Source organism: Punica granatum, chromosome 4 (assembly GCF_007655135.1).
Source record: "Punica granatum isolate Tunisia-2019 chromosome 4, ASM765513v2, whole genome shotgun sequence".
Classification (NCBI taxonomy): domain Eukaryota; kingdom Viridiplantae; phylum Streptophyta; class Magnoliopsida; order Myrtales; family Lythraceae; genus Punica; species Punica granatum.
The window spans coordinates 7876795-7898488 of record NC_045130.1 but is presented as its reverse complement, the minus strand read 5'-3'; the positions used below and the strand labels follow the sequence as shown (position 1 = coordinate 7898488).

Genomic DNA, 21694 nt, shown 5'->3' with positions numbered 1-21694 from the left:
ACTATGCTACAATACGAAAGGAGGACTTCTCTAATAGTTATCTTAACTATAATTTTATCAAGTCACCCTCATATAGTGCGTAAAAGTAGTTACTTCCGTCATCACCCATAGCTCCTTAAGCCATGTGTTCCCCTCCCCCCATTACTCTCCATTCTCTTCCGTTTCTTTCGCCCTTACCTTCTATTCCATTTTAGTTTTGTTTTTATTTTCATTGTAGTATGACTTTTTGTTTTTTTTTTATCGAAAAATTTTAACATTAATTTATAAACCACCCGTGGCACTGGTGTAAGTTCTAGTTTTATATAAACAAAGAACCTCGCCGTATAAAAGATAAACGGAAATAGCAAATATCACTTGTATTTAGTACTTTAGGAATGTTATCGTGTACTTCTTAGAACAACCCATGGACATTTTTTCACAAGATGCAAATCCTCTGAAGAAAAAAAGAAAAAAAAAGGGTTGATGTATAATATGTTGGTTCCTTTGCCACTAGACGTCAGGGATTAAGGGCCCAAGAATCTTCCAGATCCTTCCGAAGGTTGGGCTTTAGGCCGTTCAGAACTCAATGGCGGGCCTCCCACGAGGCCCATTGGGTCTATAACAAAGCCCATTGAGCCGAACAGAACCAACCGGTGACGTATCCGTACTGCCGACCAGCCACGGCCCAAAGTCAACCGACGGCACCCTCTAAGAATATTGTGTGACGAGATGCAAACCAATGGGATCTCAACAAGTCATATGATGCTAATCAACGGCCACGATCCTCCCAACACAAGACGCAATCCCATTGGCTCCCCACGTCCGTTCCTGAAATCTCATTGGTCCACGTCATCTCAGATGACATGTTTCATCACACCCCATTTTCCCATTCGATGGAACCGGACAATCGGAAGAGATCTCTCTCTCTCTCTCCGTATAAAAGCCAACTCCCTCAAGCGAAGAGCTCTCAACTTAAAAAACCATAACTCGATCTCTGAGACATCAGCACCTCGAAGCTCACCCGCGATTCTCGTAGTTCGCCGTCGAAGCTTCTGGATATAGCCTGTGAGGAGGGGGCGACGCGGAGAGGAAGGCGACGGAGTTGAAGCGCCATGGCTGGCTCGTGGAGAGCTCGTGGCTCGTTGATTGTCCTGTCCATTCTGTTTTTCGGTAAAACCTTATTCCTCAGTGCGCCAGATCTGCTTTGCTTTTCCGCTCAGCGCTGCGTTTGGACATGTATTCCGATGGAATGCAGTAGATCCAGCTTTTCATATTGTTATAGCATCAGTTTGGATTTGTCGTTACTCGTTAGCTCTTTCTGTGCAGATCATGTTCGTGATTTGGTTGAGATGATGTATTTCTTTTCCTTTCTGTTTGCGCTATGTGAAGTTTGTGATATTCGTAGCTTCGATCTAACTAGACTAAGCGATGGTAGATCTCTCTACGCTAGCGAGACATTGCCGTCTCCAGTAGGAACTCTTTTGTACCATCGGTTTGTGATTTCATCTTCAATGTTTTTACGACTTCTACGCGAAATTTGTTGGATCGAAAAAAACAGCCATAGGCCATTTGCTTTCTACTTGTATGGTTCGGATTTGCCAAATTATTAGCTCACTGATCTGCTGCTGACATTCTTCGTTGGTTTCTTTCTTAGCAATATATTGAAACCTCAGCTGTTTCCTTTTCATGTTTACTATGCCATGACAGCAGACGATTATAGTTATGTCCATTTTCTGAATCTATGATAGTTGTGGTTTTGGATAGTAAATTTCCCTATCATATAAGATGGCGAGGGCTTAGCACTGTCTTAACGTCACTGATTGGTCAGGCAATTATTATTTCAGACAAAAATATTGTCGGAACACCTTCCCGCATTAATTTAATACGGACAAGTCTATAGTTTGTAATCTTGTGTCCTTTCGACATTCAGTTTCTTATGTATGATCGACCTTGTTCACTCTCTTAGCATTCAATCATAATACTTCTATGAATGATCTGCCTTAGCCGAGGATATGCATACTATGTCCTGTTACACTAATTTTCATTATTAGTATGTGCATTTCTTTTAGTGTGTATTAAATTGTGTATACTGTGGATGACAGGTTGTTTGTTTGCGATTTCCATCGCTAAGGAGGAGGCCACTAAGTTGGGGACAGTAATCGGTATCGACCTTGGTACAACTTATTCGTGTGTGGGTGTTTACAAGAACGGTCATGTAGAAATTATAGCGAATGACCAAGGAAACAGAATTACCCCATCGTGGGTTGCTTTCACTGATAGTGAGAGACTGATCGGTGAGGCTGCCAAGAACCAGGCAGCTGTCAACCCGGAGAGGACCATTTTTGACGTTAAGAGACTCATTGGAAGGAAGTAAGTATAATTTGTGAAAGACATTTTAATACCTGAGTTAAACAGCACTGTACCTAATTAAGGCTTTATCTTTTGACAGGTTTGAGGACAAGGAGGTCCAGAAGGACATGAAGCTTGTCCCCTACAAGATTGTGAACAAGGATGGTAAGCCTTACATTCAAGTGAAGATCAAGGACGGCGAGACCAAGGTCTTCAGCCCCGAGGAAATAAGCGCCATGATTTTGACCAAGATGAAGGAAACAGCAGAAGCATTCCTTGGGAAGAAAATCAAGGATGCTGTTGTCACCGTTCCTGGTGAGTAGGACATAATATTAACCTATTCAGTCGAAGGAAAATTTCCCCATTGTTACCTCTTGAAATTTATTGATTCTAATATTCCGTCCACTGTGCAGCCTACTTCAATGATGCCCAGAGGCAAGCCACCAAGGATGCCGGTGTCATTGCTGGATTGAATGTTGCTAGGATTATTAATGAGCCAACTGCTGCTGCCATCGCCTATGGTCTGGATAAGAGAGGTGGTGAGAAGAACATCCTTGTCTTTGACTTGGGTGGTGGTACATTCGATGTCAGTGTCTTGACCATTGACAACGGCGTCTTTGAGGTTCTTGCCACTAATGGTGACACCCACTTGGGAGGTTAGTATATATCTGGTCTAGGTCAATAGGTTGTCTTTTTTAGTCATGCTTCAATTTGCTAGTAGAATAAGTTTGGAACTATTTGCTGAAAACTTTATCCTTGCAGGTGAGGACTTTGATCAGAGGATTATGGAGTACTTCATTAAGCTGATCAAGAAGAAGCACAACAAGGACATCAGCAAGGACAACAGGGCTCTTGGTAAGCTGAGGAGGGAATGTGAGCGTGCCAAGAGGGCCCTTAGTAGCCAGCACCAGGTCCGTGTGGAAATTGAGTCACTCTTCGATGGCACCGACTTCTCTGAGCCGCTCACCAGGGCTAGGTTCGAGGAGTTGAACAATGACCTGTTCAGGAAGACCATGGGACCCGTCAAGAAGGCCATGGAAGATGCTGGCTTGGAGAAGAACCAGATCGATGAGATTGTACTTGTTGGTGGAAGCACTAGGATCCCCAAGGTCCAACAGCTTCTGAAGGACTACTTTGATGGCAAGGAGCCAAACAAGGGAGTCAACCCTGATGAGGCCGTTGCTTATGGTGCTGCTGTACAAGGAAGTATCTTGAGTGGCGAGGGTGGCGAAGAAACCAAAGGTACTATACCTTGTTTGCTCGGTCGCATTTTTCCTTCACTGAATTCCTCAGAGGAATCAGCTCGAAGTCTGAAATTTCTAACGTGTTAATGGGTCAATCATTGATACATGCAGACATTCTTCTGTTGGATGTGGCTCCTCTAACCCTTGGTATTGAGACTGTTGGTGGAGTGATGACCAAGTTGATTCCTAGGAACACTGTCATCCCGACCAAGAAATCCCAAGTTTTCACCACCTACCAGGACCAGCAGACCACCGTCTCAATTCAGGTACCATTATGTTCCTTTTATTGGTCAACGTGGAATGGAATATCTCCTGCAAGTTCGTTATATAATCGGAAGACATGCATTACTGACTCGCCGTGTTTTTTGACCAGGTCTTTGAAGGTGAAAGGAGTCTGACAAAGGACTGTAGGATGCTCGGGAAGTTCGACTTGAGTGGAATTCCTCCCGCTCCGAGGTTTGCTTTCAGTTCGGTTACATTGTTTCGGTGTAAATCTGTTTTCTTTAGTCATTTTTGCGGTAGCTGGTTAACTGAACTTTGATTTGTCCATCAAACAGGGGAACCCCTCAGATTGAGGTCACCTTTGAGGTCGATGCCAATGGTATCCTCAACGTGAAGGCCGAGGACAAGGGCACCGGCAAGTCAGAGAAGATCACAATCACCAACGACAAGGGCCGCCTGAGTCAGGAGGAGATAGATCGTATGGTCCGGGAGGCAGAGGAATTCGCAGAGGAGGACAAGAAGGTGAAAGAGAGGATTGACGCGAGGAACAGCCTCGAGACCTACATCTACAACATGAAGAACCAGGTCAACGATAAGGACAAGCTCGCTGACAAGCTCGAGGCCGACGAGAAGGACAAGATCGAGACCGCCACCAAGGAGGCCCTCGAGTGGCTCGACGACAACCAGAGCGCCGAGAAGGAAGACTATGAGGAGAAGCTCAAGGAGGTGGAGGCTGTGTGCAACCCAATCATCACGGCAGTGTACCAGAGGTCTGGTGGCGCCCCCGGCGGTGAATCAACCGAAGAGGATGAGCACGATGAGCTGTAAGCAGCGGACTGAGTGACGTGTTTTTTGAATGAAATCTCTCTCGGCCTGTGAATTGAAGCAGGGCACGGAGAGAGGAAACTAGGGGGGACTACTCCTATTAGGCTACTTTACTGTTAGGCGAGGATGATATTGTTCCGATGTAATTTTTCTGATGGCCTTTCTTTTTGTTGGGAGGAGAACATACTTTGAAACACAACGTTCTTTTGCTCACTTGGGTTAGCGTACTTCCCTTCTTTTTTTTTTTTTTCCTTCTATTTGGGTAAGAAAACCTCTAGTATCAGTTTTCTCTGACATTTCTGTTCTAGTTAAGTTCTTAAAAATAAAAGTTAAGTATTCCTCAAAGAACGTGTCCGGAAGTAAAAAGTGATTTATAACCCACCCTCTTAGTAATATTGTGGAAGGGATTACCCGTTAAGTCTACAAATCATATGGATTATCAATGGAACTTTTATCAAATTTGAAGTATTTTTGCGTTTTTACATAAATTATTATTTTTAATTGTATTTTCAATATTCAATATTTTCTACTAAAATTGACCAATCACGGATATTTAATAAAATATTGAAATTTCTCAGTTTCAGTTTGCTAGTGTGTACCTCCTAATATGGAGTTTTCTTGTTTTTCCTTGGAAAATCTTCCCTTGATTTTCAATTTTCCATTTCCAATCTACAATGGTAAGAGTGCGTTTGATTTCAGAATTAAAATAACTTTGATTTTAATTTTAATTGTGGAAAAGGACAAATGAGATGATATTATAAATTTAACTTGAAAAACGTATATTTTTATTGTGTAGTGGGTAGAGTTAAAATCAAAATCATGATTCTAAAATCAAACTTTGAAACCAAACAGGCCGTAAATGAGTCTTCTGGGATAACTGAATAAACTCCTTACCACTTCCATACGATGACAATGATCCTTAACACTGGCCATGTTGGTCTTAACTTCCAAAACAACGATGCAATTTGGATCAACAATAATCATTGCGATGTCGGTCTTAACTTCATTAATTTCCAGAAATAGATACACTAAGTGGATTTTTTAGTTCTATGTAAGACTTTGACCGTGAGCTTATTCATATCAAATCAATCAATTGCACAGAGACGCTATCAGACCCGTTGTTGGGGGGGGGGGTCACCGGAAACAGATAAAGACTGCACAGTTTATTTTCCAGAACGCGAAAAATCGCACTGATGTACCCTCAAGTTAAATACCAGCTTTCGGGTCCCCTGATCCTGCGGCCACAACTCCCATCCCTCCCCCTACATCGGATGTTGCAGCAACTTTCCCCACATCATCCGATTCTTCAAAGGCAATCTTATCACCGTCCAAATTCTTTACAAGCTCGTCGATCTTGCGGAACTGGTATGGCCATCTCGCGTTGTAGAGGAACTGCCGGAGGTCGAACCTATTGTCCTCGGGCGAGTAACTCTGCATGGAATTCACGTGAGAGTTGATGTTAGCAAGCGAGAAAAATATTACTGCAAGTCTCTATGCACCAGAGGTTTCGTTAGGGTTGAAATACCTCGGCGTGATAGGAAGGTGTTAAGACTGTCATCTTATGGCGATTGATGGAATAGTACTTGAAGAAGTGCTTCACTTTCTCGGCCACCTCCGATGGAGTTAGTCTTGCGCCCCATCTGTAACAGAGGTTCTGCAACCATGTGGGCTAGCATAGTAAGTATGAATATTTTCCGTTGGGGATGGAAAAGAGATCATATTAACAACTCTGATTATTTAGACGCATTGCATTCAAGCAAATGGGGATTAACTGTCATCCCTGAAGAAACCTGTCATACTGAAAGTGCAGATAAAGGAGATGCCCATGAATTCTAAGCAATATTAGTGGTCATATTCTGCGATTTAATTTCTTCCGGGACTTCGAACTAAGTATAACTATTGCAATCACAATCAAACCAGAGATTCATAATCCATACTTAGAGCATAGAGTATCCGTGCAATTTAGACAAAATTATCTTAGTAGATTAGCTGCTCGAGTTTCAGTTAAATTCTTACACACATCAATATTATGTAGTGGTACTAAGTGCTACCAAAAGTTTCATTTCTTCCATTCACTATAATCAAAGAAGTATAACGAACCTTGAACATTGATACTGGACCACAACGGAAGATTTTCCTAAGTCTTCCATAGACTGAGAGTTCCTCATACGTCATTCCCATGTCCACTTCATCGAGCTGTGTCATAAAAGTAAAATAAAAGGAAACAAAATTAATCTTAAATCGGGGAAGTCAATTATCCCCCAAAATTAGACATGTTATCTCAATTCTTCAAAAATCAGGAATCCCCAACTAATAAGAGAGGTATCAGGAGGAAGAAAGTCAGAGCAACATAATAATTCAGTGATGAGCTAAGTAAATTAAATACCTGACTGTAGTTAGAGCGTATCGGCTCTAGTTCGGCAGTTGGTGGAGCAGCTTCGACTTCTGCAAGAGATGGGTACCCAAGATGGACAGCAGCCCATCGAAGGAAAGCTCGCAGATCCTGCTTGCTTATACTCCCAATCGGGTTAATATCAGCTGAACTGCAATCGTACTGCAGAAATGAGATGACAAAGTCAGCCCTCTCCATCTGACTAGATTAATAGCAGAATTTACCCCGGGAACATGTCTGAAAACAAAGTGCGCGTGCGTGTTTTTCTAAACCTTTGTCAAATAACCACGCAATCCTTCATCCACATTGGAGCTGCCCAAAACGAGATAGAATCCTGGTTTGCTGTGAACCCAAGGCAAGAGCGAAGCCAACATAAATGCCAGCACCATTCTGATCCGAGCTTGAATGTTCTGCAGTCCTAGGTTCTCAATGTTAGATCCCCCATCTACCTGACAAACAGAACAAATTCACCAATTAATTCTGAAGCAAGCATATATTAGTCCAAATTAAGATTAACTACAAGATTTCATTAAAAGTTAACCTTAGTTCATAAAAAGTTATTGAGACAATAACTTTTACTCCCACATAAAAAAGGGAGAGAGAAAAAAAAAAGGATAGTAGAAATTTGAAAGGGGGAATGCATTTCCATTTTGGTTTTGATGAATGAAATCATGCGTCTGTCAGCATTACTCAATGAAAAACACAAATAAAGTAGGACTAAGGATGACCATATAAAAAATTACCTCTTGCCCTAAAAGAGGTGCTAAAGGCAATTTGGCAGTGGATAGATGATTTAATTGTTTTTTTTGATAGAAAACAAAACTAATTGCGAGATGGGAAAGAATTAAGCCTTTTGAAAGTAAGAATTTTCTTTTCTTTCTATTTCTATAACTGGGATGAGCCGAGCCGAGTTCATATAAAGCTACGATCAAGTTAAATTTGGAATATCACCATGTCTCATTCTGCTCTTCTTACCTGGTAGCGTGGTCTCTTTCCAGTGAGCTTTTCGAATAAAGTGAGGAGGGCAGAAACAACACCATCAATGCTAACATCAAGATGCCACGCCCCGATCTCATCGGCGAGCAACTTTGCTCGAGATCTCGTTGCTTCAGAACTGAGAGGAAAAGTACCCTGTCAGCGGACTTAACTAATTTCTTCTTTTTTTGTTTAAAATATTTCCATGGAATTCAATAATGAACTTTAAGTTTAAAACAGTAAGGCAAGGGAATGATAGACTGTGTGGTGACTGGGTGCTCCCATCAAAAGATAAAAGATTGCTATAAAGCATCCAATGGAGAGAAACCAGGCACATGGAGTTCGATAGCAAAAATTAGATAAGGAGTCCTGAAAACAAGTCTTAAGAATTTAAGTTCCACCATTTACCTCTCTGGGACCAGTTATCACAACTACTGGAACTGTTTAGTTTTCTTCCTTGTAAGTAGAGATTTATTCGCGCTACATCTGAGAATTTCGGCATTTACTTGCACGAGAACAAAAGAGCACAATAGAAGACTTCCTAAACTAATTCATTATAGTGAAACTTTACCTGTTTTCAGAACCCATGTAAACAGTGTAAAATATCCGTTTGGCAAATTCTTTGCTGTCAGTGGGATATTGTCCGTCAGTGTACTGCCCAATTCGTATCGCATCAGCCTTGACTTGTTCATCTCCATTCACAATTTCTGGTCCCATCAGTGGTAACATAAGCTATTATCAGAAAAGGTAACATTAAAGGCAAAGCAAGGAAATACTGCAAAGTATAACTGGCTTTCATTGACCTGACCTTTTACGACAAGTTGACACATGCACCCAACTATAGCAGCCACAGAGGAGCTATCTGCTCCACCAGAAAGTGGGAGCAGAAACCCAGAAGCTCCGCTTCTCCTTAAATAGTCCCAGAGCCAGCAACCTGGTCCAAAGGCTATTTCCTCCTCAGGAGAGTGATATTGGATCTACAAGTGCTTCTTGAGTTCAGAATCGTCCAGAGATCCAAATAAATAATACAAGTGGTTTAAGTTACAGCTAGTTTGCCCCCTTTAATTCAGATCTTACCAGTGCCCCACAGATAAAAGCTACTTTAAGTGCTCAAACATTAGTGGCAAAATAGTTGAGGAAAAGAATGAATGGGAGAAAGGGAGTGGATGGAGACTTATTTCGTGAAAGTTTACGGCACTTGATTAGGCTATAAATGACCTATTTCATTTATTAGTTGTCAATATGCCAAATCACTAAGTTGTTTTAACTTAATTGGAACCTTAAGATCTCTCCTCATCCTCATCCTCTCCCTCCCAACTCCTTACTATCTTTAGACCATCTACCTTATGCATATAATAAAACCTCATTACCTTGCTCATTGAAAATCTTCATTACATTCATGCATGCTATTATATGCCAACATTTTGGGTTCGCATAGACAAAGCTCTGAACCAAACCTTCCTGAAAACTATCACCGCTTAAGAAATCAAAATGGCTTTCAGAAGAACCTTGCCTTAAGTGGACTTGAAAGGGATATTTGAAGGTTGAAGGGTTGACACAGACTGTACGGTGCTGCTATTGATGGTACTTTAGTTTTGCTGCTGGCTTGCTCCTGAAAACTACTTACAGAACCTCTTAAACTTGCAACCTGCCATCAACCAGACAAGGAACTCAAAATATTTCTTTGGAAAGATTAACAAAAGCAGTTGCAATTGTTAGTTCACCCATTTGGCCATTGAGAATTCATGCATAAAAGACAGATAACTCAAGGGAGAAAGGATGTGGGTTATTGTTATAGACTTCTGAATAATCATAAAGAAACAGGTTAATCGTTATCCAAAACATTGCTTGAGAAAGGCATAAATGCTTCGAACTTCCCAAAAATAAGAGGAAATGAAATTTGACCTTTACTGAAGACATATGCTCTCAGTATGTTGCTCGCCAATATGCTTAAAAAAATGAAGAAAGTATAAATTACCGCATCTAAATCAACTTGAGCCATGACAACTTCAACATCCTTCAATGAAAATTGTGAGCCTTGAGCGACCACGTCACTATTTATTACAACACAAGCACAGCCATCTGAAATGCATAAATTCAATGCAGATTATATTGGAGAAATTCTGTGATTAATACGAGCAAAAAATTCAAGAAAGCTGATTTAATAACTATGTGACGTGAAATGAATACACTAGAAACGTCTTCCCATTGCAGGTTTGGTTTGGTTTGTGGAACCTGAAATGGAACCTAAGTCTAAAAGAGTATATCCCTAATCACAATTGAAATTCCCTAAATATAAGGGAATGGAAATTGAACTCCACCATGGTGGACTGAGTGATAGAATCATCCTTATTCTAAGCAGTTTTAAATAACCAAACAAACCCCTATAATACCAACAACTTCAGAAACTCAATGCAGATTATTTACCATAATAAAGCCGTGCTCCATCACATCCTTGGTGATTACTGTACATGTAAACTCCTCCCCGAATGTGAGTTGCACCAATAAAAGAGTGAAGACGAAGATTGAGCTTCCTTAGCTGATGGTGACTTCCACTTGCATTCATAAACACTTCAACCCCATTTAAAGCAAGTTCAGCATGAGGAGGCATAGGTGTAAAAAGTTCTTCACAAACTTCAGCAGCAACAGCTCTGGAAATGAGTGAAAAGATGCTTCAAAATTGATGCCGATAAAAAGTGACAGAGCAGGGCACCGCTGATGAGTTTCAATGTACGCCACTGCTCTAAATAGTCAATATAGTCAAAGCTAGCAAGAAATCACGTCATCCATGTCAAATAATGTAGGCAAAAAGAAAGCTTTCGCTAATACACTGAGTGATACTACCTTAACAACCAAAAAAAGATCAACTTATAGATAGACATACAGTAAACATACTAAACCAAAGGTTATAAATGAATAACTTCCTAACATTTGAGACAAACTAGTTAGCCTAGGAACATGATAGTCAAGGAGGAAGGTAGATAAATCAACCGCCCCACAACATGCAGAGGGATAAAGAGCTGTTACTTACGTGTCCAAAAACTGGATGTACCCATATCCAAAAGGTGCTGATTTTTGTGACAAAGCCTCGGAAATTTCAGAAGGGAGCTGAAATTCCTCGAGCTGGTACTTCCCCTTCCATGGCGTGAACCATCTGAGTTCTCGATAATTTCCATCGTTTGCAAGCCACATCTTTGGGCGAATCATGAGAATTTTCCTATTCATGCAGAGCACTTGACAATTATAACGTTCCGACCCTTTTATAACAGGCATGCCGATGCTGCATAGTATTCCATCCGTCCAGTCACCAAGCAGAATATCTTTGAGACATTCCCATCTGCAAGACCATAGAATAGAAGACAGTTAATGTACTAAGCCACATAAAAATCTTTGATAGCAAAATGAGCCAGCTTTTGGGAGACAATGGTCATTACATGAATTCAGAAGAATTTCATACTCCACTATATGCATATGTAAAATATCAAGAAGACAATTTTCAAGAAAAAAGTATTCAAGGAGTTTCCATCAAATCCAAGAAATCAGAAGTGATCAAAAGCTCTTGTTGTCCACAGCATTCAGGACCCTCCTGCTACACCATTTTACTCCGAGTCGATTTACTTAACCATAAGCCTAATTAAGTAATATGTTACCATAGTTCTTCTTGTATCAGGAAATCATCTCTTACGTTAAACTGCTTCTCCTGTACCAACAAAGTCACTCCCCCTGTACCACCTTATAGCAATGTAGCCAATTACCACTAATGCCCTCTATTCGATATCAAAAGGAGGTATTTTTTGTGTACATCCACAATGGACAAAGTCTCCAGCCCTTTTCAACTAAAAAATTTCAACTTCCGACCCAAAAAGTTTAATTGCTTTTCTTGTTTTACAGTTCATATTTCTGTAGAAAGAGTATCTCCTACCCCCACTGCACCAAGTAGTCTGCTCCCCATTTATGCAGAAAACAAGAAATCAGAAGCAGAGAAGGCAAGACAGACTCACGCGTGAGTGAGAGTGTCAAGTTCCAGGAAGTGGTCCTCGCAGCCATAGCCAGTGACCTCGAGCTCCGGCCCAAGCCGAATCACAGCCCCAGCTTCCTTAGCCTTCGAAATGGACTCCTTTATATTCTTCATATTACAGTCAAAATCCATAGCCCATTGGTTCAGATTGCATGTTGCCACCTTCAGCAGCCTCATCTCGAACAGCTTATCAGCAAGCCCAAGAAACTACAAGGAAAGGTAACCCACTTATGGAAAGAGAGAAAAGCACGAAACTCTGTAGAGTTGTCGGACAAACAAGGAAAACCAGAGGATGCCTCAGAGTTCAGAACGTCCAGGTGGACTCTGTCATAAGAGTTTGGATGTGGGGCCTTGTCGTTTGGCTTGCGGATTGTCCAAAAATCCTCTCTCGGTAAGATTATTAGGAATAATTAAACGATAAGGGGGAGGGAGAGGGGACCCACTTGTTGAAGAGGGGCAGGGCGGACGGCGGAGAGGCTGTGGACGAGGCGGACAGAGGCGGTGAGGAGCCGCTCTGTGAGGGAAAGACGCCGGGGAAGGCCGGGCTGAGTTAGGGGGAAGGCAGTGAGTAAAGGTCGAATCGCCGGATCCGAGCGGGTAAGTTCGGACAACCACACAACCGCGGGCTCTAAATATATAAAAGGAGGAAACTTTCGGCGGGGTCAACAAGGCTCCAAGAACCTCGGACACGGTCGATGTGTTTCGGACTTTGAACACGCCGGTGGGCTGCGAATCTGATGCGTGTCAAACTGAAATTCGGATTTTCTCTCCCCATTTTTCTGAGAAATTAATGTAGTCAAGGATGGGCCAAAATGGGCAAAGATGGGCCGAAGATGGGCTCTTTCCTGTGAAGGTCGGCGGGAGTTCGATAGAGCTCGAAGCTCCATCTTTGCTCCTCCCTTCTGTTCTTTGAGAAACCCTTTGTCCCCTTTGCCCGGCAGAGGAAGAGGAAGAAGAAGATGACTGAAGTGGCGAGCTCGATAGTTCACGAAGTTCTTGGCCGGAGAGTCCAGGACGTGGATCAGCCGATCATTGATTACATCGTCAACGTCCTCGCCGACGAGGACTTCGACTTCGGCATCGATGGCGGGGGCGCTTTCGAGGCCATTGGGGAGCTCCTTGTCGGAGCTGAGTGTGTCGACGACTTTGAGGAATCTCGACTGGTTAGTGCCCATTTATCATTCCGTCCGTTGCTGAGTAGAGGAGCCATCTTGGCTGATATCTCCCCGCCGTTCCAATGCCCATTGCCGTCCTTCTCGCCTCCATTGCTTCTGTATTCAATTTAGTCGCTTGCTTGTCATGGAATGTTCGCTCTTGGGTTTTCAGCTCATGCGACACTCTCACGGACATTATAGGTTTATAATTCATGATAGGTGTGTAGTAAAATAACAGAGAGATTCGGAAAGCATGGCCTTGTCAAAGTTAAACCCACCGTGAGGAGCCTCGCAACGCCCTTTAGAATGGATGACGGGATGGATGAGGAGGTGGCTCCGAAGAAGAAGCAAGAGGTGTTTGATGGCCCTCTCTTATCTGAACGCGACAAGCAAAAGATCGAAAGGAGGAAAAGGAAAGAGGAGAGACAGAGAGAGGTAATTCTGCAAAAAAAATCGAGTACTCATTGGATGTTATTTGCTCTTCTGGGTATTATTCCAAGATTTTGTGTTGTGATTTGGATATGCTGGGTAATGGTTTTTGGGTGTTTAATCCTATTCTGACAGTTTTGTTGCTGTCTCTGCAGGCTCAGTATCAGATGCATTTGGCTGAAATGGAAGCAGTTAGAGCAGGAATGCCCCTTGTTTGCGTGAATCATGACAACAGCGGTGGACCAGCCTTCCGGGACATCCATTTGGAAAATTTTAATGTCTCTGTGGGTGGCCGTGACCTAATCGTAGATGGTACTGTAACACTTTCATATGGAAGGCATTATGGTGAGTTTGCATTTTTTGTGAAGGTTAAGTTGTCATGGTCATTTTATTAGATATAGGCCCAGGGAAATGGATTTTGAGGCAAATGAAACAAGCATCTGTTTGTAGGGCTAATTGGAAGAAATGGAACTGGGAAAACAACTTTCCTCAGGCATATGGCTTTGCATGCCATTGAGGGTATCCCTCAAAACTGCCAGATATTGCACGTTGAGCAGGAAGTGGTTGGTGATGATATATCGGCCTTGCAATGTGTTCTGAACTCTGATATCGAAAGAACCCAGCTCTTAGAAGAAGAATCTCGCTTACTTGCACAGCAGGTTTAATAGTCACTATTTTGTTTTTAAGTCTATTGCAATTTTATCTTTTTTCCTTTTTCTCTATTTTTTGACACTTTTCGTGGTCCATTTGCGGCAACCATATATGATAGTGTCCTGCTTATCTCTATGCTTATACTGATCATTTGTCACTTAATTTTTAGAGCAAACTCGAATTTACTAGTGCAAGTGACAAGAGCAACGGGGACCTTAATGGTCCAACCTCTGATGCCATTGCAACAAGACTGGAGGAGATATACAAAAGGCTTGAGTTTATAGATGCTTATTCTGCAGAGGCACGGGCAGCTTCTATTCTTGCGGTAACTCTCTCTCTCTCTCTCCCTCTCACCCTCTACCGCACACACGCACATGCTTATCTCAGGCACTGTTGTTGCTGAAAATGCTCTTGCATTGATCTATGCCTACAGAGTGAAATAATATACTGTGCAGGGTGGACACCTCTAGTGAAGCTTACAGAAAAGAGATCCATGGGGAAACATAACTTGGGAACAAATTTAACTGCAAATGATTTTGCTGTGCCATTAAATTGGACAATTGCTCTTGGTTCCTAGTTGCATTTAGCTTTTCATTCACCTTTTTGAACTCCCATTCTTGCATATTTTTTTTGTGGATAGAACAGTAAAGTTAGTACCCGATTATTCATGTCTATGCATCCATTATTGTTAAGAACGGGTTGTAAGGGGTCGTTAATGGATCTTATAGTAGTGCAAACTAACATGTATTATTTCCAGGGTCTAAGTTTCTCTCCAGAAATGCAGCGAAAAGCTACAAAAACTTTTTCTGGAGGATGGCGTATGCGAATTGCTCTTGCTCGTGCACTTTTTATAGAGCCTGACCTGTTGCTCCTTGATGAACCTACTGTGAGTATTGGCGATCATTTTATCTGTTACAGGGAATGATTTCTATTACAGAGGAGTAGTCTGATTATGCATGTTTTCGCTGTTGCAGAACCATCTGGATCTTCATGCCGTGCTGTGGCTGGAAGCTTATTTACTTAAATGGCCAAAGACTTTCATTGTTGTTTCTCATGCAAGGGAGTTCTTGAACACTGTAATGCTCTCAAAATCTTTCGCATCTTTATTCACTGTCTTTATAATCAGGGAATACATATAGCATATAAACTAAATTCATTGTTTTCATCAATTTCGTTTGATTTTGTAGGTGGTGACTGATATCCTCCATTTGCATGGACAAAAATTGACCGCATACAAAGGGGATTATGATACATTCGAAAGGACACGTGAGGAACAGCTTAAGAACCAACAAAAAGCTTTTGAGGCTAATGAAAAAGCGAGGGGCCATATGCAGGTTGCCACACATCAAGATAATATGTTGATTCAATATATATCTTATCTTCTGCTTTTTTAACTTTGTTACCTTAAGTTGCTGCTTGTTTATTTTAGCATTTCTTTCCTGGTCCTTGGTGTTGCTACCTGTTATGTTTATGCAAAATTCCTCTTCTGCTGTTACGCTTTGATCCAGAAGATCATTTGCATTTAATTGTAGTTCCTGTGTGACTTCGACTTTTCAAAATCATCCTATTCTGAAAGCAGCATGAACTGCAACCTGTCGGTAGCAGTCACTTTTATTGTCGAAATATTCCCAGAATTCAGCACAAGAAAATTTCTTTCTCATGCATCTCAAATGTATTCTGGCCATGACTTGCTTTTCTGATTTTTCCGGTTGGTGTTGCAGGCGTTTATTGATAAGTTTCGATATAATGCAAAGAGGGCTTCTCTCGTACAGTCAAGAATCAAGGTGCCTCCTGCTTTGAGAGTCGAACTCTAGTCAGCTTTTTTTCTGAATTCCCAGCAGTGTTGTTCAACGTGTTTAGTCAAAGCAACAATTTCTAGTTTTCTGGTGATTTACCTTTTTGTTGGATTTCAGGCACTGGATCGTATGGGACATGTGGATCAAATTGTCAATGATCCAGAGTAAGCTTGCTCACTTAGTCTATTTTCCGCTTTAGTCGACTTCATTGTGATATACTTCATTGTGACACCTTTTTATTATATCACAATTTGCTTTTTGCAGCTACAAATTTGAGTTTCCAACTCCAGATGATCGGCCTGGTCCTCCTATAATAAGTTTTAGGTTTGTACTTCTATAACTTTAATTATGTTATTCAATTGATAATCTAAATATTGTTCCATTTCTATGGCACCCTATCCTAATTGTGTTTCTTGCACCATCTTCTAAAAGAATGTAGAGGATGTTGAATATGGTTTTTGGATTGTCTTTTGATGTTTGATCATGCTTGATTTTAGTGACGCATCATTTGGTTATCCTGGTGGACCATTATTGTTCAAGAACCTGAATTTTGGGATTGATCTTGACAGCCGGATTGCGAGTAAGAATGGTTTATTGATTTTCAACTGTGTTATATCATGTTCTGGCTCATTCTTTAGGTGCATTAATGGGCTTCCTGCTGTGCAGTGGTGGGCCCAAATGGTATTGGTAAATCAACAATTCTCAAACTAATTGCCGGGGACCTGCAACCTAGTTCGGGGACCGTTTTCCGTTCAGCAAAGGTTTGATTTCCTGTTTTGTGTACCGTGCATGTGGTAGTTTCTGTAAATTTCCTTGAAAAACTTATCTCATACTTCGTGTTTCATTTATTTTTAATTCCCTCCGCTAAGATAATATATTTCCTTTAGTTTCCAGTAAATTAATAACTCAAGGTCTTGTTGTTGTCAACCCTGTTATTTTTATCTTAAATTTTCATGGATAACAGATTAGATTATACTTTCAAGTCTGAAAGTATAGCAGTGAATCCAACTCTATCTAGCTTAGAGTTTGCTTCTAATATTTCATTTTGATGAGGGTGAAAGCTGGCTGCATACAGGTCCGTATTGCTGTTTTCAGTCAGCACCATGTCGATGGGCTAGATCTGTCATCAAGTCCACTTCTATATATGATGCGCTGCTTCCCAGTGAGTTTCTAGTCCTTGTTCAAATGCACAATCTATTCTCTTCAAAAGCAGTGTTCTTGTCTTGACATCCTATATGTGAAATTATTTGATGCATCCTATGCCTCTACTTAAAGTAGAATTGTCATTGTCCTATTGTTTCTTTATATTCCTTTCAAAACCTTCTAGTTTCTTAGATTGTTACTTAGAGTTATGTAGGGACGGCGTCTTAATGGCAACATGTGGCAGATTGACTAAAAAGGAAAAGGTTACATAAAATAGTCTTGATCACATAGGAATATGTGAATTTGGATGGATGCAATAACTGAGTTTGGAAGAATGCGTATATTTTGTTAAGGGAAGAATATATCCACAAGCACTCTTATTTAATATTTTTGCTTAGGATATGGGAGAGCAGGACTATATTTTAGGAAGATTGCCCATGCTGTGCGGGGGGAAAATTTATGAACTTTTTTTAAATGTTAATATAATATTTGATATCTTGTGATCGGTTTTTATATTAATTTTGATTAGTTTAAGCAATAGAATTTGTTGATGATATTGTAATTATCTGAATCTTCCTTTAAGTAATAGAAATTTTTATTTATCATTAAAAAAAAAAGGAATCTTTCTTTATAGAGGTCAAGTTTCTTTTGACCAAATTACTCATTCTTACTGTTTGAAATGAAGTTTAATGCCATCCTCTGTTGTTTCATGCAATACCTAGTGCTGTGGATATTGCGTCCTAGTCAAATGCTATTCAAGTCAATTCTTTTTTTGATAATTGTCATTCAAGTTATTCATGCTATATCATGAATTAAGACAAGTGTGCTATATATCATGTTATAAATTCTTCTTGTAGGGCGTACCTGAGCAGAAGCTTCGTGCCCACTTGGGCTCTTTTGGGGTAGCTGGAAATCTTGCACTTCAGCCAATGTATACATTATCCGGTATTGCCTCTATTCTCCTTTCATATTGTCTTGCCATTCAAACTTATATCCTTTGATCAGTTGAGTAACCTACTCCCGTTCCCCATGTGATGCAATAGGCGGGCAGAAGAGCAGAGTCGCATTTGCAAAGATAACTTTCAAGAAGCCTCACATTATTCTACTCGATGAGCCATCTAATCATTTGGTATGAATTGCTCCTCCTCGTCCAATCTGCTTTGTATGCTCATTTCCTGCACGAGTATGCTTGTTTAGGCATGTCCATCAGGATCCATGCTTTACTAGTTTGAACTGCAGAGTCAAGTATAGTGTTTTCGGCCAAAAAAGAAAAAAGAAAAAAGAAAAAAGAAAAGAAATGTGTATAGTGTTCATATGGTTCGATTTCCAAAGTGAGAAACATATTATCCTAAACCAAGGAATTTTGCACTAACCACAACTTTTCATCGCCTCTTACATTGTCTGTGGACCCTATGCCATCCAACAGATACAGTTCGTTTGTGCATCTTGGATGTAGACCTGATCATGTTCTGGCTGAGGTTTGGCCGGATGGGAATGGTTTCTCTACTTGTATTCGGTGATAAGAGTGACAAAGTTGTTTTGACTTCTTACTGTAGGATTTGGATGCTGTGGAGGCACTTATTCAAGGCCTGGTGTTGTTCCAAGGGGGAATCCTCATGGTACTGCCTCTCTCCCGTCCTAACCTAAATTAAGCCAGGAAGTCGAACTTCATCATGAGTGAATACTGAATACCTCCTGGTCTTCTCCTTTTCACAGGTTAGTCACGACGAGCATCTAATATCGGGAAGTGTAGAGGAGCTTTGGGTAGTATCCGAAGGGAGGGTGACACCGTTCCAGGGGAATTTCCATGATTATAAGAAGCTCCTCCAATCGTCCTAGAAGGCTAGAACTGTTCAAGCTCGAAATATATCAGACTTGACCGGGGGGATTGGGGGGGGAAGAGATGATCTTCAACGCATGACAAAATACCGGTCTTTGCAGTTGCCGGTGATACTGAGAATATGGTGCTCATGCTTATAGTTTGATATTGTTCCATGAATATTGGAAAGATGTGTGCAAAATTATATGCATGTTTGGTAAAAACATAAAATTTCTTTTCCCTCAATTTATGAATATTGGAAAGATAAGATCTCTTAATCATCTAATTTCTGGGTTTATGTTTCTAAATCAATTTTGCAACATTTGTATTCTTCGGAAAGAAAAACCCGAGTAACGTATAGTATATTTCATACGTTGGTGATTTAAGCGGGTTTTACGCCTGTTCTTTATGTGAATCGAATGACAGGCGAATTATCGTTTTCTTGGCGGATTCCTATTTCAGTGTCCTCTCGACACCTTTCCTCACATCGTTTACAAGGTTGTTGATCTTTATCTCTTTCCGTCCTTTTCCTAGAAAACCCCCAATAAATTAGCCAGGCAAAGTTCAAGGGCGTCTTGTCCAAAGCGAAAACTGAGGGGGCAAATATAAAATTATCTCTAACGACAGGGACATAATACGAAATAAATAAATTCGTCCTACCTGTCAGCGTCATATCAATCCCGTCTCCATGGGAGCTCCATTCTTCTCGAGCCCGACCATATAAGTTCGCCGGCAACTCGTTTTGTCGACTCTCTCTCTCTCTCTCTACCTGTGCGACAGGATCGTCGTTGTCGTCGTCATCGTCATCAGAGCCAATCCATCACCCGTGAAGATCAAATGGAGGACAACAATGGCAGCAAGATCGACCAGCTGGCGACGTGGCTCGGCGCCACCGTAGCCTCGGCCTTCTTCTCCTCCCTGGAGCGTTTCTCCTGTGTCAATGTCTCCACCACCGACCTCGACGACGAGGAGGACGAGGCCAACGACCGCCCTCTCACCCTCGACCTCTCCAACTCCTCCGTCGTTGATCCCACCGACGCCGCCAACCTCCCAGTCTGATCAATCGATTCGCTTGCCCTGGGGTATTCATTCTCCGGGTACCTATGGCGTCTCTCCTAGACTAGTTGGTGTTAAATTGGTGCACATAATATACCCAATTTTTACATGCCGATAACTGATTCAATTTTGGCTTATTAGGTAAGACATTGCAATTGAAAGATCGTGGTCCTTATGTTTGGAAGACGAGGCTTCTGTTCTGTCTATAATCATGTTATCTGTCTTGTTGATGATGAAGGGATTTATATAATTTGTGATACTCAACAGAGTTTATATCTGTTAAAAAAAGTATTATTAATGAAATAAAATTGCTAGACCTCAATTTACTGCCTTGAGCTTCCTCTCTCATTGGTTGGTATGAATTCTATCATTCCGACTTGGATCGCTCTTCAGGCCATTGAATCTGTTTTATCCGATTAAGCTTGTTAAATGTACTAGAAGGTGAATTAATCCATGTTTCCAACATCAAATTAGGCTGTTTCAATGTTCGCTCTTAAATTGCTGGATGTTCGATGCAGTTTGTCTGTAGCATTGAATGAGAAGATGGTTGCATAGGGAGAGCTATTAAGAGCTGCTTCGTGCTCGGATTGAGTTTAGTCTGAACATAGTAAGCTGCGCATACAACTGGAATGTTTTATCTTTATGCCGAAGCTTTAGGGAATTTGAATTGAAAAGATGACCAAAATAAATGTTTGAATAAAAATGTGTTCTGGCATCATCCCATTAGCATGAAACATTTTCTTTTCCAAGGTGAAACCCCCCAGTAGATAAACGGGTGGAAAAGCGCTTTCCTTGTTCTGTAGCTGCTCCTTTGGTCTTTGTTGTTGCAACGAGGAAAGGACGGATATTGGAACTACTCGTGCTGATCATGGTGGTTCTAGGTTTACAGTCCTGGTCATTTTGGCAATTTAAGTGATATTCTACCTGCATTCTTGCCATGCAGCAAGTGCTTTAATAAGTTGTTATACAGTTTTCCTGCTGGATGAAGGAGACTAGATTATATTTTTAGTAGTTGCTGGCAGCCTTTGTAATGTCATAGTTAGGTGACGTTTGAGACCGAGCTCCTTACACAATGGCTTGCCTCATTTGCGGGTTGCCCTTTGGAGCTAGAAATGTCTATTATCAGCTAACGGTTAACGTATACTTATTTTGTAGTGTTGTTGTTTACCTTCTCTTGAAGGTAATTAGCAACTGTCTCTGAAGTCGGACATGATAAGCTCATATGGGTTATTATACTCACCCTGCAAGGATCAAATATTGACCTCAACACAGTTTCTTCCCTATGAATCTATCAGAGAGAGTGCTACACCAATTTTCCTAAGATATTCCTCGTATGCTTATGATAGAATTTCAGTGCTTATTTGTAGAACCACACACAAGCGTCAATGGTAAAACCTCTGACGCGTTGAGATTTCAGCTCTAAAGCCCCTGTTTATCATGTTTCTTCCTTTTTCCTCCAACATCACTAACAACCATCAGTACATGTTTCCTCGAATTTTTATTTTGTAATGCTTGCAACTTCTTCATGTGTTTATCGCATGGCGTGTAGGAGGGAAGGGAATCGGGCATTCTAAAAGAACTCAAGATTGCAGTTCTTGTGGAAAAGGAAATTCATATATCCAGTCAAGAGAAAATGAATGAA

The 21694-nt window shown here is 41.1% G+C and overlaps 4 protein-coding genes across 6 annotated transcripts; 3 read left to right on the top strand and 1 right to left on the bottom strand.

The window, feature by feature from the left end:
• The first annotated feature begins 917 nt into the window (after positions 1 to 917).
• LOC116204063 (endoplasmic reticulum chaperone BiP) lies at positions 918 to 4862 on the top strand. Its single transcript, XM_031536120.1, has 8 exons — positions 918 to 1149; positions 2082 to 2349; positions 2429 to 2643; positions 2742 to 2984; positions 3091 to 3570; positions 3684 to 3838; positions 3946 to 4028; positions 4130 to 4862. Exons 1-8 carry the CDS (start codon positions 1092 to 1094, stop codon positions 4620 to 4622), a joined length of 1995 nt encoding a protein of 664 aa, XP_031391980.1. The 5' UTR covers positions 918 to 1091; the 3' UTR covers positions 4623 to 4862.
• A 721-nt stretch (positions 4863 to 5583) lies between these two features.
• Positions 5584 to 12583, bottom strand: LOC116203609 (glutamine-dependent NAD(+) synthetase). Of its 2 annotated transcripts, none has more exons than XM_031535413.1 (14): positions 12448 to 12583; positions 11988 to 12211; positions 11018 to 11323; positions 10414 to 10637; positions 9965 to 10068; positions 9500 to 9634; positions 8795 to 8963; positions 8558 to 8693; positions 7987 to 8125; positions 7284 to 7460; positions 7006 to 7173; positions 6720 to 6815; positions 6145 to 6273; positions 5584 to 6050 (listed from the first exon to the last, which is right to left on the bottom strand). In XM_031535413.1, the coding sequence occupies exons 2-14, from the start codon at positions 12179 to 12181 to the stop codon at positions 5826 to 5828; spliced, it is 2202 nt and encodes a 733-aa protein (XP_031391273.1). In that variant the 5' UTR covers positions 12182 to 12211; positions 12448 to 12583; the 3' UTR covers positions 5584 to 5825. The 2 variants fall into 2 exon arrangements, with proteins under 2 accessions (XP_031391273.1, XP_031391274.1); XM_031535414.1 differs by lacking the exon at positions 12448 to 12583 and adding an exon at positions 12301 to 12318.
• A 256-nt stretch (positions 12584 to 12839) lies between these two features.
• LOC116203610 (ABC transporter F family member 3) lies at positions 12840 to 19304 on the top strand. 2 transcript variants are annotated; one of them, XM_031535415.1, is made up of 18 exons: positions 12840 to 13167; positions 13378 to 13593; positions 13743 to 13932; positions 14038 to 14246; positions 14408 to 14563; positions 14996 to 15124; positions 15213 to 15314; positions 15426 to 15572; positions 15960 to 16022; positions 16152 to 16198; positions 16299 to 16358; positions 16532 to 16614; positions 16701 to 16795; positions 17110 to 17196; positions 18035 to 18122; positions 18221 to 18306; positions 18734 to 18796; positions 18894 to 19304. In XM_031535415.1, exons 1-18 carry the CDS (start codon positions 12964 to 12966, stop codon positions 19014 to 19016), a joined length of 2148 nt encoding a protein of 715 aa, XP_031391275.1. In that variant the 5' UTR covers positions 12840 to 12963; the 3' UTR covers positions 19017 to 19304. The 2 variants fall into 2 exon arrangements, with proteins under 2 accessions (XP_031391275.1, XP_031391276.1); XM_031535416.1 differs by having other exon boundaries at positions 13027 to 13167; positions 13360 to 13593.
• Positions 19305 to 19693: 389 nt separating this feature from the next.
• LOC116203613 lies at positions 19694 to 20384 on the top strand. The gene is made up of 2 exons (XM_031535420.1): positions 19694 to 20093; positions 20194 to 20384. The coding sequence occupies exon 1, from the start codon at positions 19834 to 19836 to the stop codon at positions 20053 to 20055; it is 222 nt and encodes a 73-aa protein (XP_031391280.1). The 5' UTR covers positions 19694 to 19833; the 3' UTR covers positions 20056 to 20093; positions 20194 to 20384.
• The last annotated feature ends 1310 nt before the right edge of the window (positions 20385 to 21694 follow it).